Source organism: Anopheles merus, chromosome 2R, assembly GCF_017562075.2.
Source record: "Anopheles merus strain MAF chromosome 2R, AmerM5.1, whole genome shotgun sequence".
In the NCBI taxonomy this organism is placed as follows: domain Eukaryota; kingdom Metazoa; phylum Arthropoda; class Insecta; order Diptera; family Culicidae; genus Anopheles; species Anopheles merus.
The window spans coordinates 29,084,007-29,100,517 of NC_054082.1; the positions used below are offsets into that span (position 1 = coordinate 29,084,007).

Here is a 16,511-nt window from a genome sequence, read left to right on the forward strand (position 1 = left end):
TACATTCATTTCCTTCGTCTGTCATCCTGTCAAATTTCGTGCAAGATTCATAGAAACACGAGGTACACACCAAAACAGTTGCACAATTTTTGTGATTTTGCTCATGATAAAGATAATTGCTACATTTTTACTGTGTAAATATTTAGTTCAACAGTATTTGTAATCTAAAAACCACAATCCATCCGACAAATTGCCTTGTTTGTACATTCAGCGCTATGCGAAAGACACCCGTCCCTGCAAGCACCTTTGCACAGACGGTAGGCACACCACTACTATCACACCTGCCATGATCGTCAACAAAGCGAGCTCGGAACAGATGTGCGATGGACGTGCGCGGCTGAAGTGTGGTGGTGCTTCGGTTTTCCAGCGAAACCCATTTCTGGTTGCTGCGTTCCGCACCGTAGCGGATTGATTTTCCACCCCGCACTGCTGCCTCGCTGCTGCATCGTTGCGGGAAAAAGGGCCAAAATTCCAAAGACAGAACGACGGCAAAACGCAAAAACTGCAGTGTATGTGAGTGTGTGTGTACTGTGATGTCGAGGTAGACGGGGTCCCCCTATCGGTGGTGGATCCTGTGTGTTTGTGTTCCGTATATGTGCGATTTGCATTTGCGTCGTAAAAGATATGAACCGAATGACTTCACCGCACCATTACTGCTTTGCCCGTCGATTGCAGCCGTGTGGTGCTCACACATAGCGCTCATATGATAAAAAGGTGAACCAAGTGCTTCGAGAGCTACTTAGACCGCCGCCCATTGCTGGTTGGTTGTGGTCATAGAAGGGGGGTTTTCCTCTAAACGAATCCTCCCCTGCAGCTGACGTTCCAATAATCGCATACGCTGCAGCGAGAAGACACTCCACTTCCGTGCTCGTATGCCTTTTCCACAGTGGTGGTGTAATAGTGTGTGTGTGTGTATGTGTATGACTGCGTTGGGGGTGCGAGGTCCGATATTCTGCGAAAACCTGTGTCCGAATCTTTTTTTAACGACCTACCCCCTAACGCCCAAGTTCCGAGAATACGTGAAAGAACGTTCACCATTCCGCCCTGCTGCTCCCCTAGGGCTAGGGCTTCACGCAAGTGTGCTCGGTGAAGATGAAATCGTACTGCGTGCGTGTAGGTGACTGCCGTCGGACTTGCAAGTGGTGTAGTGTGTGCAGGCCCGTGTAGTTGCAACGCGCTGTGTGTCGCTTCCAATCCGCTTCCCACAAGCAAGGCTGTGTGTCGGGTGTGCATTTTACGACACGTTCTAGCTTCGTGTGTGGCGCCGTCGTTGGCTCGGGCAAGGGCTGCGGCCAGCAGGAAGATTGTTGGCGAAACATTTGTTTCTTTTTTTATGGCTGTGAGTGCACACCATCCTTGCGTGCGCGTTAGCAACGGCAACGGAGAAAAGTGTTGGCCGAATGAAACGGCTGCTGCGATCCAGATGACACACCAGTTTGCTTGCTGGGTGCAGCCGTAGGTGACATTCCCGCACGCGTCAGTTTGGTCATACGTTAAAATAAGAGGACTCTTTAGCGGAAAGGCTTATCTAAAAATAAGCGCACGCAATAACAACTGTGTGACGGTCAAAGAAGCAGTAGGAAGTAGCTTAGTTTAATGAACGGGGAGATTGGAGAAGGGGCTGGCGGTGGTGGTAGTGTTTCGGTCACTGCAGCCGCTACCACCAGCAACGGCGAGGATGATTACGTGCCACCGGACCTGTCTGTGGCTGCTGGTGGCTCCCCGACGCCGTTGGGATGTCCCTCGGAATGGATGGAGGGGAACCTGTTCGACACGACGATTCCATCGACCGTGGACAGCTTGCGAGACATCTTCGACACGGCCATACAATCGAACGTCGACGCTGCACCGGAAGTACCGGGTATATATGCTGGCTTCACACACTCCTACCCTTTTCATCTAATAATGAAACTAATCACTGCTTTTCCCCTTCCTTTCCCACAGGGTCAAATGATGGAGATATCGAACCATCGCTGTTTGCTAGCGGGAGCAATTCGCTCGATTATGCACCGGCACCGTCCACCCCGATGCGCGTTGCCCGTCCCAATCGGGAGTTTTCCCACGCCGTGCCGGACATCTTTGGCGACGAGTGTCTGTACATGTGCGATCGCAGCGAAAGGGGTGAAGGAGGAGGAGGAGCCGTAACGGGAACGGGTAGCGGAACAGGTTCTAGATCAGGTGGTGGTGCAGCAGGGTCGTACTACCCGTTGCGCAGTTCCAACCCGAACGTTTCGATCGCAGCACCAGCACCGCCCTCCCCGATAATGCCCATCCCACCGGCCGCAGTATTTCCTTCGTCGTCCGTGTCCAGCTCGTCCCGTACGCGGGTCCGCTACGACTATTCGAAGCACAATCACAGCGGATTCGGCTCGATGTATCGCCAGTTTCATCCGGGTGAGTCCGGGGCCACCTCGTCGTCATCGTCGTCGTCGTCGAACAGCAGCAGCACATTCGGCACACATGCGAGCCACGGAGGCCGCACCTTTGTCAATGATACCCCTGCGCCGACTCCAACGCAGCACCCGTATCAGGTGCACTACCGGCAGCAGCAGGGTAGCAGCTACACGCCGTCCACCGGGGCGTTCGGGTACGCTACCAACGATCACGCCGACATGCCACCCAGATCCACCAGCAGCGAGGTGAGACGCGCTCGCAAACGGTTCCTCGACGATGACGCCGTTGCACAGCAGCAGCACCATCCACCGGCACTGAGCAGCAACTGCTGGAATGGATACAGCAATGGGAACTGTACGAGGGAGCGGCCGATGGAAGCAACGGTCCCGGTCCCGGTCCCGGCCCCGGCCCCACGCTCCGATTCGTCCGGCTGTGTGGGGGTAAAAATTGAACCAACAACCGTCCCGGAGCCGTGTGCGACAACGGGTGGTGGTGCAACGATTAAAACGGAACCACCGACGGAAGTTCCTAACGGAGCGTTTGGTTGTCGGACACCACCCACACCGACCCGGGATGAGCCACCGCTGCAAATGTTGGACGCAGTCAAACTCGAACCCTATGAAGTGGGCATTAATGGTGGTGGTGGTGGTGTCGTTGACGGTCCGACCATCAATGGAGGTGATTGTGGCATGCCGAGCGGATCCGGCATCAGCGCTGAATCGTCTCGCGTGTTTGGACGGGTTCAACAGCAACCCGATTTGCTGGCGCTCTCCTCAAGCCGGCCTACGATTAAACAGGAACCTGCCACTGATTCTAATGCTGCCGGCGGTAGTGGAGGTGATGGTGATGGTGGTGGGTGCTTTTGTCAGGAATGTTCCCGCACGCAACCACGACCTGATCGGGAGGAGCGAAACAGTCCACCGATTAAGCGAGAGTGTTGCTCGTGCTCTCCTGCATCAACACCGGCACCGGCAGCAGCAGCAATGGCACCCGTTCTTCCTTCATCTTCTGGCATCCAATCAACGGAATCCGTTTCGTTACCGGACACGAAACAGGGCATCGTGAAATTAGAACCATCGGAGGAGCTGCCGACTCGCCCCACACCACCACCACAAGTTCCGTCCGAGTGTGCTAGTGAGAGTGCGCCTACAGTTAAGCAGGAAGTGGCGGCCACAACAACGGACTGTTGTAACAGTAGTGGAACCGCCGCCCCTGTGGATGTAAAACCACCGCTGTCAAACGTTGAAATCGAACACGAGCAGGCGGAGGATGCGAAGATAACCCTGGACAACGAGACACTGGTTGCCATGGACAGCGGTACAGCCGATGATACTGCCGTGCCCATCAACGCAGGACCCGTTGTGTCACAATCGTTCAGTTTGGTGTGCGCCCCAGACGCACCGGATACTGGCGCCGGCAGTGGTACGTCACAATTGCAATCAACCATGTCCACCGAACCGTCCAAAGCGGGACCGAGCGGATTGAATCGGCCCAGGCGTGGCGAAGCAGCTGCTGGTCCGCTGTTTGTGCCGAGTCGTCTAAACAGGCGAAGAAATTGCATTCCGTTCTACAGCGACGACGACGACGATGACGACGATGATGATGACGACGAGGACGACGACGATACGGACGACGAAGGTGGTAACGACGGTGGCGGCGTTGGAGATGGTTATGGAGCGTACATCAAAACAGGCATGGAGGAGGACGTTATTCTCGTGGAGGATGACGTTGGTGCGGTTGGCGAGAGCAAGACGGAGGGCGATTTTGCGATGGACCCGCTGGCAGTGGACAACACGCAAACGCAGGTTGCATCGAGTTCGGTCTCCGTCGGGGCCGGAGGTCAAGCAGCGGATGGAGCAACTCCAGCCGGCGAATCGCAAGCGCCGGCAGGCAACGACGAGCAAACGAACCCATCCGACACCACCCGTCGACTGTTCGGTTCGGAGGCGCTGGATCCCCATCCCGATCTGCAGCTCGATTGGATCACCGATTCAAGCAGCATCAGCATTAGTGATGACAACGATGACGTCATCATGATCGAGCGCATGACCGAAGCGAGTGGTAATAAAGCTCCGTACAGCAACACGGCGTCTGTGGCCGGTGGCGCCAGTGGGCATGGTGGAGATGGTGGCAGCAGCAGCGGTGTGCTACGACGCCAGCGGCGCACCCGTAACCGCCACCCGTCCTCCCGGGCGGAACCAATCGATCTGACCAACGATTCGGACGATGACGACGACACCGATCTGGAGGTGGTGCGGTCGGCGCAGCACGCCGGTGGCAGTTCCGGCGTCCGTCCGAGCTGGGTACAGGAACGCTCCGCCTGGTTGCGGCGGCTGCGCATGGAACGCGGCAGTACCTCTGTGATGCGCCGCTATCTTATTCACGCGCTCCAATACAAGCGCAGCCGCCGTGAGTTAGCCGCACCGTCCGATTTGCGCAGCTCGGGCATGGATCACCGGTCACCGCGCCCTCCAGCATCCTCCTCGCACAAGCTGCTCAACACGCACTTTGTACGTACCGGCACACCGCCGGTAAGCAGCTCCGCTCGCTCGCGCCACCTCAATACACCACCGTCCGGTGCGCACAATCCACGCTCGTCTGCCGGTGGTTCCGGTCGACATGAGCGCCGGCTCGATGGAGTTCCATCGTCACTGGCGAGCGTACCGGACAGTCACAGCAGTTACTCGGCGGCGAGCGCGGCCAGGCACGGGTACATGCGCCGGTGGCATTACCCGCGCCAGGAGGGTGCAGCACCGACGGACCTGGCGATGCGCGACTGCGGCTGTGTCCGCTGCCCGATGCTGGTCCGTTCGCTGAACGATCCGCACTACCTGCAGCCACATCCGAACGCTTCGCATCACCTCCTGTCGGAGGAGTGCGTGCACTGTCAGCGCCCGCGGGGACCGGACCATCAACTGCACGCGCTGCAAACGATCACACCCTCGCCCATTCTATCTACCTCCTATTCGCCTGCCTCCCGAGCCCAGCAGCAGCAGCAGCGCCAGATGGACGGGGTGTCAGGCAACGTCGTGACCGGTGGCGGCAGTGGTCTTGCTATCACTCCGGATGTGGTCGATTTGGTATCGAACGAGGAGGACATCATCGAGCAGCCGCCATACGGGAGTGGAGGGCCGACGCACGGTACAGACGTGCCTTCTGCCGGGGCGGCTGGGTCCAGCTCGGCCGGTTCCGTGATTGACAACACATCACTCGGCAGCTTCGCCGGCGGCTACAGCCACGGCCGGCCGCTGAACGTGCACTACTCGCCGAACAGCATGTGGCGCAACAGTGCCGGCGGACCGGCGAACCACCACCACCATGCCGGCTCGTCGCTGGTGATGACGCGAAGGCGCGACCACGCCCCATCGTCCTACCCGTCCCGCTCGGACAGTCCGATCGACTATTCCGGCTGTCATCCGCTGGGAAGTTGCCACGACCTAGACGCACCGGACGACCACCACCACCACCACCACCATCTGCCGTCGGAGCTGCTCGCCCCGACACCGCCGGTACTGCGCCGGACCAACGACCACAACAACAATGCAGCTGCTGCCAGCACCGCTGTGCCCGGAGGATCGAGAGCACCGCCACCGCCTCCGCCTCCTCCTCCACCACCACCACCGCCATCACTGCCGCCGCCGACGGTCCTACCACCACACGTGGTGGACGGGTTCAGGTTTGGTGGCTTCGAGCACTACCACCATACGCTCACCGAAGGCACTGGCAGCAGCGGCAGCTGGGGCCCGTCCGCCTCTCTCGATGCGCGTGTCCCCCTGCCGGCGATGTCGTCCGTGTCACCGCCCCCGCTCAACCTGGCCCAAAGCCTCACCGCGCTCAGGCAGCGGGCGTCGCAGCTGCACCGCCGGCTCGAAACGGTCATCCAGCGGCGCCACCCGTACGCGCCGCACGAGTCGCTCTGGCTGCGGCAGCATCAGGCGGCGGAAGCGCAGCGCCGCATGATGTCCGTCGTGAATGGGGCCGGCAGTGGGGGAGGGGATGGCATGAACGGCGGAACCGCGACACCGCCCCTGCATCATCGCTCCTCCCGGGTGGCCCCGATGACGAGCTACAGCGCGCGGGGCGCACACTACGACGGGATGTATCCGCTGGTGGCGGCCGTTGTTGTACCGGGAACCGCTGGAACAGCCGCGGGCAGCAGCAATGCCCACTCCACCACTTCCTCGTCCTCCTCTGCCTCGTCATCTTCCTCCTCGTCCGTTGCGGCTCAGCAGCAGCGGACACATCAGGAAGACGTTCCTCCGGTTAGCTGCCCCCGCCACAACATTGTCCAGCTTCGGAATTTCCGGGGCGGTGGCTCGTCCGCCACCAGTACGGCCGGTGCCACACGGGGTCAACCACCGCCACCGCCTCCCTCATCGATCCCGCCGTCCGCTACGGATGACAGCAGCGCGGCAGGCGGCAGTGGAGGCGCCACCGGCAGCGACGGCACCACCGACTACGTTCGCTTTCCGATCTCCGTGCGCACCAGCACGATGCCACCGTTCAATCGGTACTACGCGAACCTGCACAACACGCATCCGCGCACGAACCCGGCCCCGTCGACCGACCAGGGGCTGAATCTGCGCGTGCATCGTCCGCTGCGGCGTGTTACCAGCGATGCAAACTATCTGTTCCGGTAAGTGTTAGCTATTAATGGGCTCTTGGGCTATGAACTAGGAAGTACTATGTGTGTGTGTGTGTGTGTTCTACTCTTTCCTCCACCCCCCCGACAGGCGAAACGACCATCAGCACGTGCATCATCACATGTACCATCACATACCGACGCAGGGCAACTTTCTCGGAAGCCATTCGGAAATCCAGTTCAGCATTGGGGTAAGTGGGCGTTGGTGCCAGATCGATCCGATTGCCGATGTAGGTGCAGATGTGTTCACAAAGGTTTTCGTTTTTCCCTATTTTTATACACACACACATATGCAGTTCCGGCCCAGCTTGCTGTCCAGCTTGAATCGGTTCGTGCGTGTCATGGAAGATTCCTGCACCAGTCGGGGTGCCACGCAGGTAGGTGTTTTACGGTGGCGGCTGCACATGGGAAAGGGAGCTTCCCTAGTAACGACCAACTTCCTTCCCTCTTCCGCACAGGAAATGATCGAAACACACACGTTCCCGCACAAGTACAAACGGTTAAGGCGCGCCAGCGAGACGGACGAGGACAGCGAAAAGTGTACGATCTGTCTGTCGCAGTTCGAAATTGATAATGACGTTCGGTGAGTGCCGCTGCAGCGTACAGGTTAGGTTTTGCGTGCCGGCAAATGGCACTAACATGTTTTCCCTTGCCCGTTCCCAGCCGCCTCCCTTGTATGCACCTGTTCCACAAGGACTGTGTCGACCAGTGGCTGGTGACGAACAAGCACTGTCCGATCTGTCGCGTCGACATCGAGGTCAACTTCAACAAGGACTACAGCATTTGACAGCCGCGCACCAGCAGCAGCAGCACGCCGGTGGATGGGCCGCGGCAGTACCACTACACCGCCGCACTGCCCCTGGTCGTAGCCCATCTGGACGAGACGACGCTCGACGGCGAGGGTGGCGATGGTACTGGTACGGAAGAGCCACCACCCGCAACAGCTGTCGGTGAAGAGGTTGACGAAGAGGTAGAAGAAGAAGAGGAAGAGGGGGAGGGTGAAGAAGAAGAGGAAGAGGGGGAGGGTGAAGAAGAAGAGGAACAGGAGGATGAAGAAGAGGAGGAGGAGGAAGAGGAGGAATCGTTGGCAATGCCAACGAATGCGGATTGCTTTCTGCACTAGCTTCCTGCTGCAAGGCGCTTTTCCTAGCCTCAATGGCCCGTCGTCCCACATCACTCCGGAAACGGTGATAAGGTTGGTGGAATCGGATGCAACAATCAGGCAATATCGTTATAATTTAATTTCACGTGTAAAGCAACGTAAATATTACCAGCCTCTAGTGTGATAAGTCATTGCTCATAAGGTGAACAGAAGGGGAGTGGAAATACGTTTTCAACCTATATGCACGCTCGAAATCGATCTCCACCACAACGGTGTTGGATGATACGACGCCGTATATGTTCGATTAGGTTTCGTTTTGTCTTGTCGTGAAAGCGCGCTGCCTTCAAAAGGGCAAAGTTTGGGTGTGCTAACACCGTCGATACGACGCAAGTAAGAGATATTGTAAAACATGGGGGGGGGGGGGGGAGCGAGTTAATGAAGAACTGAAGCGAACGAAAGCGTCTTTGGGTGTTTTGTGTTGGCAAAATGTCGAAATGGGTTTTGTGCAGGATTTTATTTCTTTTCAAAAGATGTCGTTTAGTTTCGAACTTACTGTGCACGGTTTCGATTAACGTGTGGTATGTATTGTGGTAACGCAATTAAAGATCGAATGATCGGCAATGAGTAATTAGTGTGGGAGGGGAGGGGCAGACAAAAAACAACACTAATACAATAACACTAAGCCAACAGCAACCTTCCTTGGACTGTGAAACATCAATATATGATACAATAAACAGTAGTAATTATTACGTGTTTTGCTCAAAAGCAACTCAGCCATGCTCTGTTCGACCACTGTTTCGAATACATCCCGAAAAGGAGGGCAAAAAAGACATTACATGCAGACGATCGCCGGCCTAATTGCAAAAGTGACTGCAGCAGGCCCATCATTCATTTGGAACACTGCTGGAAAAGGGATTGAATTTAAATGCAAATGGTAATGAAAAGTAACAAAGCGACGATAGGCCGTTGTCGCAAACACACGCTGTTTTTGTTATACCGATAGAGGGAATTTAAATTTATTATTCACTTATTCGTAGTTCGCTTAATGCACCTAGGGCCACCGAAGCTGTGGCTGTAGTAGAGAAGTAGCTGTATTATTATAGTAGTAGTAATGGTGTACAACACTGTCCGCTTGTTCTAAAACTGCTTTTCCCTTTTCTACTCAAAATTCCGCGACAAAAAACTATGCATGTGTTCCACGTGTCGTGGTACTACTAGAAGTATAATGTGTTGTTTATTATTCGTACCTGCTATTTCCTTCCTGTTTTGTCATACATTAAAAAAAAATATAGTTATCGTCACTATTACATCTATGCTTACTCTGGACATGGTGGTAAAAGGAATAGCAAAACAAAAAGAAAAAGAAACGCGATACAAAACACGCGCAATGGGAACGCGAGCGTACGCATATCGTACAAGACAAGAGCGCGCAAGAAGAAATTATGCATTGCGCGTCTGCTTGCGTGTGTGTTGTTGGTTGGGTGGTTGGTGTGGGACCGAAAGAAACAGGTTGCTTTGAACCACTGAAACAAAGGCGGCTATGCGTGCATGGAGCTGGTATGCTGTGCCATGGGTTTTAAATTAACTAACATTAACGCACAACATAAAAACGTCGTCCTAATCGATCCTGTGCATGTGTGCGTGTGTGAGACACGGGCGACATACTACGCGCGGTACACATATGGTTGACGTTAATTACATTTTTTCCAACACACACACACACTTTGCACCCTTCGGCAAAACATGGGACACATATGCAACCCTCGCATTCCAAATAGAACCACTTGCACACACACATTGAAGAGACATATTCACAGGAGATACGTGGAGTACAAGTTGCTATGGCAGCGAGGTGCCAACTGTGCGTGCGTGTGAGACAAAGAGGGACAGTCGGGGGGATAAGGTGAACGTCACTATTTATGCTTTCCTACATACACTTATCAAGCAATCTAGTTCCCCCCTCCCCCTGTGTTACGCCCCAAACTAACTAACGCTAATCAAAAGATTCATTCCTTTCGTCTGTGCTGCTAGCGCAGTATTTTTAGTCATTTTCTGTACACAATCTGTATGTGTTTGTGTGTGTCTATGTGTCTGTGTGTTCTAATAATTCTCTCCTGCGCTCGCTCCCTCTCCCACTCCCTCTTTTTTCTCTTCAGCTGCCGCGCCGGCGGGCAGACCGTGATGCCGCTGCCCCCGGTGCCGTCGACCCCTCGCTTGCCGCTCGTCCGCCACCACCGCGCGCCCGGCCTCGCACGACGACGGCACGACTGCTGATCGCGGGCTGGCTGTTTCCCTCCTGCTGTTGCTGCCGCTTCCGGTGGAGGATGTTCCTACGGAGTTATGATGGTGGCGGTGCTGGCGGACCACCGACTGGCCCTTCACCGGCAGCTCCACTGTCCTGTTGATGTTGCTGCTGCTGCTGTTCACTTGCACCGGTCGCCGCCGGTGTCGTGTCCGGAGCCGTCGCTGGTGCTGCCGGCTGCTCTCCCGGCCCGTCCGACGATGGAGACGGATTGGTGGCGGTCGCCATTGCCGTGACCGGTTGCATTCCACCTTCTCCCGTCGTTTGCGCTGCTGGTGCTGGGGGCAGGGTTTCGGTAGGAGCCGGTGCCGCCACTGGCGCTGCCGGGGGTTGCTGCTGCTGCTGCTGCTGGTCTGCCGACGGCTGGTGCGATCCAGGGCCAGAGGGGGGCGCCCCCAACGGGGGAATTCCGACGGTTCCGGGAGGTGCTGTTACTGCACCCGCCGCCGCCGCTGGGTCGCTGTGTGGCGAGGGAGGCGGAATAGCCGCCCCGGATGGTGCAGCCGGTCCGCCCGTGGGCATTATACTATTTGGCGTAATGCCGTCGGTAGGATTCGTAGAGGGCGGCTGGGTAGAGCTGGGGGTGGATGAAGTAGGAGGGGGGATACCGTTGGACGCTGGCATGCCGGCCGGCGGTGCTTGGCTGGCCGATGGTGGTAAGGATGCTGTCGCCGGCAGTGCTGATGGTGCCGCTGTTGCTGCTGCTGCTGCTGCCGCCGCCGCCTGAACCGGGTTGTTGGTTGCATGAACTGGTCCAGGCGCTCCCGGCCCCATCCCCGGGCCACCAGCGATAGATGGCGGCTTTGGCGGATCTGGAAGGAGAACGGCGACGGGGAAAAAAGGAAGAGAGAGAGCAAAAAAAAAATGGGAGCGCAATGTTAGTGCGGTGCTTCTATCGTGCTGGTGGTACTGTGCGCATGGGTTTGAATATCGGACTCACTAGCTCCCGGATTGGTGGTGGCGCCGCCCAGATGCGGTGGCTGCTGCTGCGACGGATGCACATTCGAGTGGGTCGCCGATACGGTGGAGGCAGCGGACGCTGGCCCTGCCGGACCCTGTGGCGGCTGCTGTTGCTGCTGCTGCTGCTGCTGTGCTTGCGCCTGGGCTTGCGCTTGTGCCTGTGCCTGCGCTTGCGCTTGTGCCTGCTGCTGCTGCCATTGGCCCTGCTCCATCTGGAAGCGCTGGTGGGCTTGCTGGCGCGCCCGGAACTCAGCCGCTTTCAGCTGCTCCAGATGGAACTGCTGGCGCTCCTGTATCAGCTGCTGTCGCTGATACTCCAGCCCCTCCCGTTCGCGCTCCATCGTCGTCTCCAGCTCCTCGAAGTGGCGCAACTTTATCTCGAGCTTTTTCATCTGCGTCTCGACGAGCAGCGCTACCAAGCTCTTGATCTTGCGCTCCTCGACCGCGGCCAGATGCTTCGCCTTCACTGCGGCAGCGGCAAGGGCAGCCGCTGCTGCCGCCTGCAGATTGCCCTCGTTGAACAGCTTCGGATCGGTGGAGCCGCCGTTCTCCTTTGCCGCGTCATCCGTGCCTGTTGACGAGGATGTAGCAGCATCCTTACCATCCTTGCCATCCTTTTCCTTCGCGTCTGGGGAGGCGGACGGGGCATCGCTGGCCGCTCCTGGTGGTTTGCCGGCGTTTGCATCGCCCGCTGGCGTCGCTGTAGTAGCATCGGAATCAGGCGATTTAGTAGCAGTGGTTGTCTCATCGGAAGATTTTTCTTTTTCTAAAGCATTACCATTCAGTTTCAGAACATTTTTTTTTGTCATACGTTAATGAATCAAAACGGAACAGGGAGCGAAAGAGAGAGAAGAGAGAAAGAGGAAGATAAAGAGCAAAAAGAAGGGAAAAGGACGTTGCATGCAAATGCCGATGGGAGTGGAGGATAGAGAAGCAGTAAGTATTAAAATACTAACACAAACACGTCTTGCCACGTACGATATACGAGCACTATACCGATTTGGTTGCACGTTGCTACTAGCCTACTAGATTGAACCGATTGCAACTTACCGGCAGCATCATCCTTTTTCGAAACATCCTTCATCTCCACGTCGCCAGCTGCCGGGGTCGGTGTGGCAGGAGTCAACGCAGCGACCGCTGCCCCGGAACCACCTGCAGCAGCGGACGTTGCCGAGGACGCTCCACCGCTTGCCGGTGTTTTGCCGTCCGCCGACTCGTCCTCCTTGTCCTTTTCGGCGCCCGTGCCAGCAATACCGCTGCTTGCCAGCCCCGCATTCGGATCGAACTTTCCACCGAAGCTCGATTTCTCCACGTTCTTCAGGTGTGCGTCCATCATGGAAGCGGGCACCTCATCCTGAAACACACAAAACCAAAGAGCCGTATTATTTCTTTACCGCTGGTCAAGGTGGCAATTCGGCGCTCCGTTTTTACCTTGATTGCGGCGAACTCTTCCATCGCTGCCTTGGCCGCGCTGGCCGCGATACGCGGGTCGACCACCGAGGCCAAAAACGCCACGGTCGACATGATCGGATTGCCCGCCTTGCTGAACGGGATCGGCTGGTACGAGAGCGGACCGAGGAACGTGTTGTCATCCTCCAGGTACGGATCCTCGATCGGCAGCCGCAGAAAGTGCAGGATGCACTCGTCCTGCGTGCGCGACCCGACATGCTCGCACACCTTGTTCCAATCGTCCTTGTACATCTCCAGCCCCTCGAGCAGCAGCAGCGTCTCCTGCTCCGTCCACTCGCGCGTCATGCTGGCCGCCGTCTTGTTGCGCATCGCGGCCGGTTTCTTCGCGTACTGGTCCAACCGCAGGCCGAACTGGCCGTTCGGATCGGCCGTTGGCACGAGACCCTGCTCCACCTTGATGCCGTCCGGGCCGATCAGTGGCGCGGCACCACCGTTGGCGCCCGCCGCTGCCGCCGCCGCCGCACCCGGTGCCAGCTCGTCCTTCTTCTCGCCCAGCACAGCCCCCTTCTTGTCCAGATCGAGCAAATTCTTCGCCGCGGACGGTTGGGCCGTCTTGGGCGGATTGATCGGCTGCAGCCCGGACGGCGTGTCGCTCAGCACGTGGAAGTGAGAGGTCGGCGGTGGGCCCATCGGTGTCGGCCGGGAATCGGCATCGATCTGATAGTTGATCAGGCCCCACTGCTCGAGGAACGCGTGCACGCGCATGATCGCGCACACGTCGCCGGCCAGATTGCGGCGGCAGGCCGTGCTGGTCAGATACTCAGTCGGATTGAGCCGGTACGTGTCGATCATGAAGTTCCGGTAGGCCATGTAAATTTCGGGCGTCTTCGACTTGTTCTTCCCGTTGAAGAACTCGGGCAGGGCGCGCTTCTCCACCACGTGGATGGAGTTGTAGTCGAACCAGGCCGAGTAGGACGGCACGATGATGTGGTGCGTCTGTTCCGTCACGTTGTCCTCCAGATCGTCCTTGCTGCCGGTCGGGAAGTCCTGCGTATTGCTGCTGTCGCTCGTCTTGCCCGCCTGGCTGTCGTCGCCACCGCCCACGCCCGCTCCGGATCCACCACTGCCACCGCCACCGCCCGCACCACTACCACCAGCGCCGCCCGCATTCATGCCCATCTCGTCGTCCAGATCGGTCACGGTGGCGTACTTCATCGGCATCATGTCCGGGTCGCGCTTGGGCTGCGGCGTTGCCGGGCCCGACGCACCCGAGCTGCCCATGTTCGGCTTCACCTCGGTAATGTTCGTTTCCGGCGCCGGATCCTCCATGTCCTTGGTGAGATCCTCCGACTCCTCGTCATCCGCGCGCGGCTTCTTCTGGAAGGAGGAGGCAGCGGACGAAGCGGCCGGCGAACGGTAACTCTTCCGCTTGCCACCCTTGCCGGCAGCCGGCGAGGGCGACCGTTTGCGCTTCGAGTTCACCACCTTGGGCGTTTTCTTAACCTTATCTTCCGAGCTGGCCCCACCGCCACCGCCGCCGGCCACGCTCGAGATCAAATCCTCGACGCCGAGCCGGTGCGGGTGCACCTTTTTGCGTCCCCCCTCGTCCACCTCATAGTCCTCCTCTGACATCCACTCGTTGTACTCGTCCAGATCGATCACCCACGAGGCGGACACGCGCCAGCGCTCGGCCGGCGACGGTGGACTCTCCGGGATGTTGTCGGGCAAGTCGAACGAATTCGGCACCCAAGTGTCGTACGACTCCGGGAAGTAGTACCAGTGGATCATCACGTGCTTATCGCGCCGGAACGTGGGTCGCGCGTAATCCTCCGGCAGCGGATCAATCACCGGATAGATGATGTGCGTGGCCTCTTCCTCATCGACCGTTATTTCGCCCTGATGGTTCGTCACGATGTCGGTGATTTTGTTCGCCGTCGCACGGTCCACCTCCGGGCGGATGTACACGATCGGCAGGCGCATGCATTCCGCCTCGATCAGTGCCGTCTCGATGTCCAGCACCATCTGCCCGATCGGGTCCTTGCGCATCGGGTTTTTGTTCACGGTGAAATCGAACTTGCGCCAGCGCTGCTCCGCCTTGTAGCGGTACATAGTGGAAAGTATGTGGCAGAGGGCACCGCCCGGTTTGAAATCCATAAAGCATCGTATCTACGGAAGCGGAAAGAGTTAACGAGATAAAAGGTCACCATGCTGTGTTGTTTGTAAGTGCAACAAGGATCTAAAGACGGCCCACTCACTCCACTTACCGGTAAACGCGTTGTTGGTGGATCTTGAGAGTTTTTCCCAAGCTTCGCTTCCTGATACTGAATGAATTGTATAATTAAATGGGCCAAAGATTCCTTTGTCGGTGGATCTGGTGCAAGAAACTAATATAAATAAAACAGCAAATACATCACAAAACCATCATTAATAATTACTAAAAACATTTCAACAAAAACAACAACAAAACTGTACTGATCCGCAAGGGTTTGAATGTTTTCGATGCTAAGGGTTAACTGCCCCTTGACAGCTTGTGTTACCCAAGCCTGCTGCGAACCCGGTATTCTTGCCCCTGCCACCTACCTCCACCTACATCCCTTTCCAAACTAACGACCCTTTTGGCAATCAAATATCGCCCGTATTGCACTTTGCGGCCACATTTTTCTGCTCCCATCAATAGAATCGCTTCCTTGGCTTGCCGCATTAACCAAGCACAACAGTAGCAACACAGGCGCAAAAGCACAAATTACTTGCCACAACTGCAGCACCCGCGCGCCGTACATTTTCAACACACAAAATGGCTCACCTCACTGGACACAATACACAGCGAACAAAAAAAACCCTTACCTTCTTGAAGTGTTTCTGCAACCACAGCCGCACCGTTTCGAAGTTCTGCAGTGTTTCCGGCGCGGTAAAGAATTCGGCATTAGGATTTCCATCCTTTTTCGGCCCCAGAGACACCATTTCCATGGGGTTTACCAGCGACTGGGTCAGTACGCTGTTTACTACGTTGATGATGATGGGGACCGCTTCTTTGCTGTACCCTGCCCTACACGACGATGACGCTCGTAGCTGACGAACACTGCACGACGATTATTAGCGAATGGTAATATGCCCGCCCCGCACACAATCACTTTTTATCGGACGTCTGATAACGCACGCGATACAAAAACATCTAAAAATGCTGCACAACAACACGATTGAACTAGAAATTGTTCGCTTTGCCTGCGGACAGAGGCGTTTTTCTTCGAGGTTTTTTGCCCATTCGTTTCGATGTTCGCGATGAAAGCTGACAGGACGCCAAAATTTCAGTGCAGTGGAACGAATGTCGACATTGTCTGACAGCCTTGATACTGGATGGGCTGTGGAAAATACAAATAGAGAGTGTACGACACAATATGCACCAATCAGTACGAGCAACAGCAGGTAAATAATAGTTTTCACAAAATCACATTAATTGCGTTCGGTATGCTCGTTTCTATAAAAGGAAAAAAATCGTCAATAAAATGAAAGTCGGCATATATTGTAGTTGAAATATTTCAAGTCGATGAAGGAGGAAATATTTCAACCGGTGCAATATTTCACCACTTTTAAAGGAACATGTGAAATTTCCGTTACGGAATTGTACCTCAAAAGACTCTCGAGTAAAGTGCTGTGAATCGGAAAAATTAGAGCCCCCTTTCAAAGGTGAAAAGGATTGTTAG

General features: G+C 56.3%; 2 protein-coding genes across 3 annotated transcripts; one reads left to right on the forward strand and one right to left on the reverse strand.

The window, feature by feature from the left end:
• The first annotated feature begins 85 nt into the window (after positions 1–85).
• On the forward strand, positions 86–8,575 carry LOC121588038. The gene is made up of 6 exons (XM_041905552.1): positions 86–1,861; positions 1,945–7,030; positions 7,128–7,227; positions 7,333–7,413; positions 7,495–7,619; positions 7,700–8,575. The coding sequence occupies exons 1-6, from the start codon at positions 1,597–1,599 to the stop codon at positions 7,821–7,823; spliced, it is 5,781 nt and encodes a 1,926-aa protein (XP_041761486.1). The 5' UTR covers positions 86–1,596; the 3' UTR covers positions 7,824–8,575.
• Positions 8,576–9,371: 796 nt separating this feature from the next.
• Positions 9,372–16,145, reverse strand: LOC121588039 (SWI/SNF complex subunit SMARCC1). 2 transcript variants are annotated; one of them, XM_041905554.1, is made up of 6 exons: positions 15,655–16,145; positions 15,075–15,194; positions 12,832–14,976; positions 12,451–12,754; positions 11,381–12,100; positions 9,372–11,252 (listed from the first exon to the last, which is right to left on the reverse strand). In XM_041905554.1, the coding sequence occupies exons 1-6, from the start codon at positions 15,775–15,777 to the stop codon at positions 10,477–10,479; spliced, it is 4,188 nt and encodes a 1,395-aa protein (XP_041761488.1). In that variant the 5' UTR covers positions 15,778–16,145; the 3' UTR covers positions 9,372–10,476. The 2 variants fall into 2 exon arrangements, with proteins under 2 accessions (XP_041761488.1, XP_041761487.1); XM_041905553.1 differs by having other exon boundaries at positions 11,381–12,166.
• Between the last annotated feature and the right edge of the window lie 366 nt (positions 16,146–16,511).

What these genes read in the sequence shown, in the direction of transcription:
- LOC121588038 (XM_041905552.1), top strand. Translation starts at nt 1,597, where the DNA reads ATGAACGGGGAGATTGGAGAAGGGGCTGGCGGTGGTGGTAGTGTTTCG. An exon ending in CGCTGCACCGGAAGTACCGG is followed by an intron (nt 1,862 to 1,944) that starts GTATATATGCTG and finishes CCTTTCCCACAG; the next exon opens with GGTCAAATGATGGAGATATC. An exon ending in CCAGTCGGGGTGCCACGCAG is followed by an intron (nt 7,414 to 7,494) that starts GTAGGTGTTTTA and finishes TCTTCCGCACAG; the next exon opens with GAAATGATCGAAACACACAC.
- LOC121588039 (XM_041905553.1), bottom strand. Translation starts at nt 15,777, where the DNA reads ATGGAAATGGTGTCTCTGGGGCCGAAAAAGGATGGAAATCCTAATGCC. An exon ending in TGCAGAAACACTTCAAGAAG is followed by an intron (nt 15,195 to 15,654) that starts GTAAGGGTTTTT and finishes TATTTATATTAG; the next exon opens with TTTCTTGCACCAGATCCACC. An exon ending in GAAAAAGGATGATGCTGCCG is followed by an intron (nt 12,167 to 12,450) that starts GTAAGTTGCAAT and finishes GTAATGCTTTAG; the next exon opens with AAAAAGAAAAATCTTCCGAT.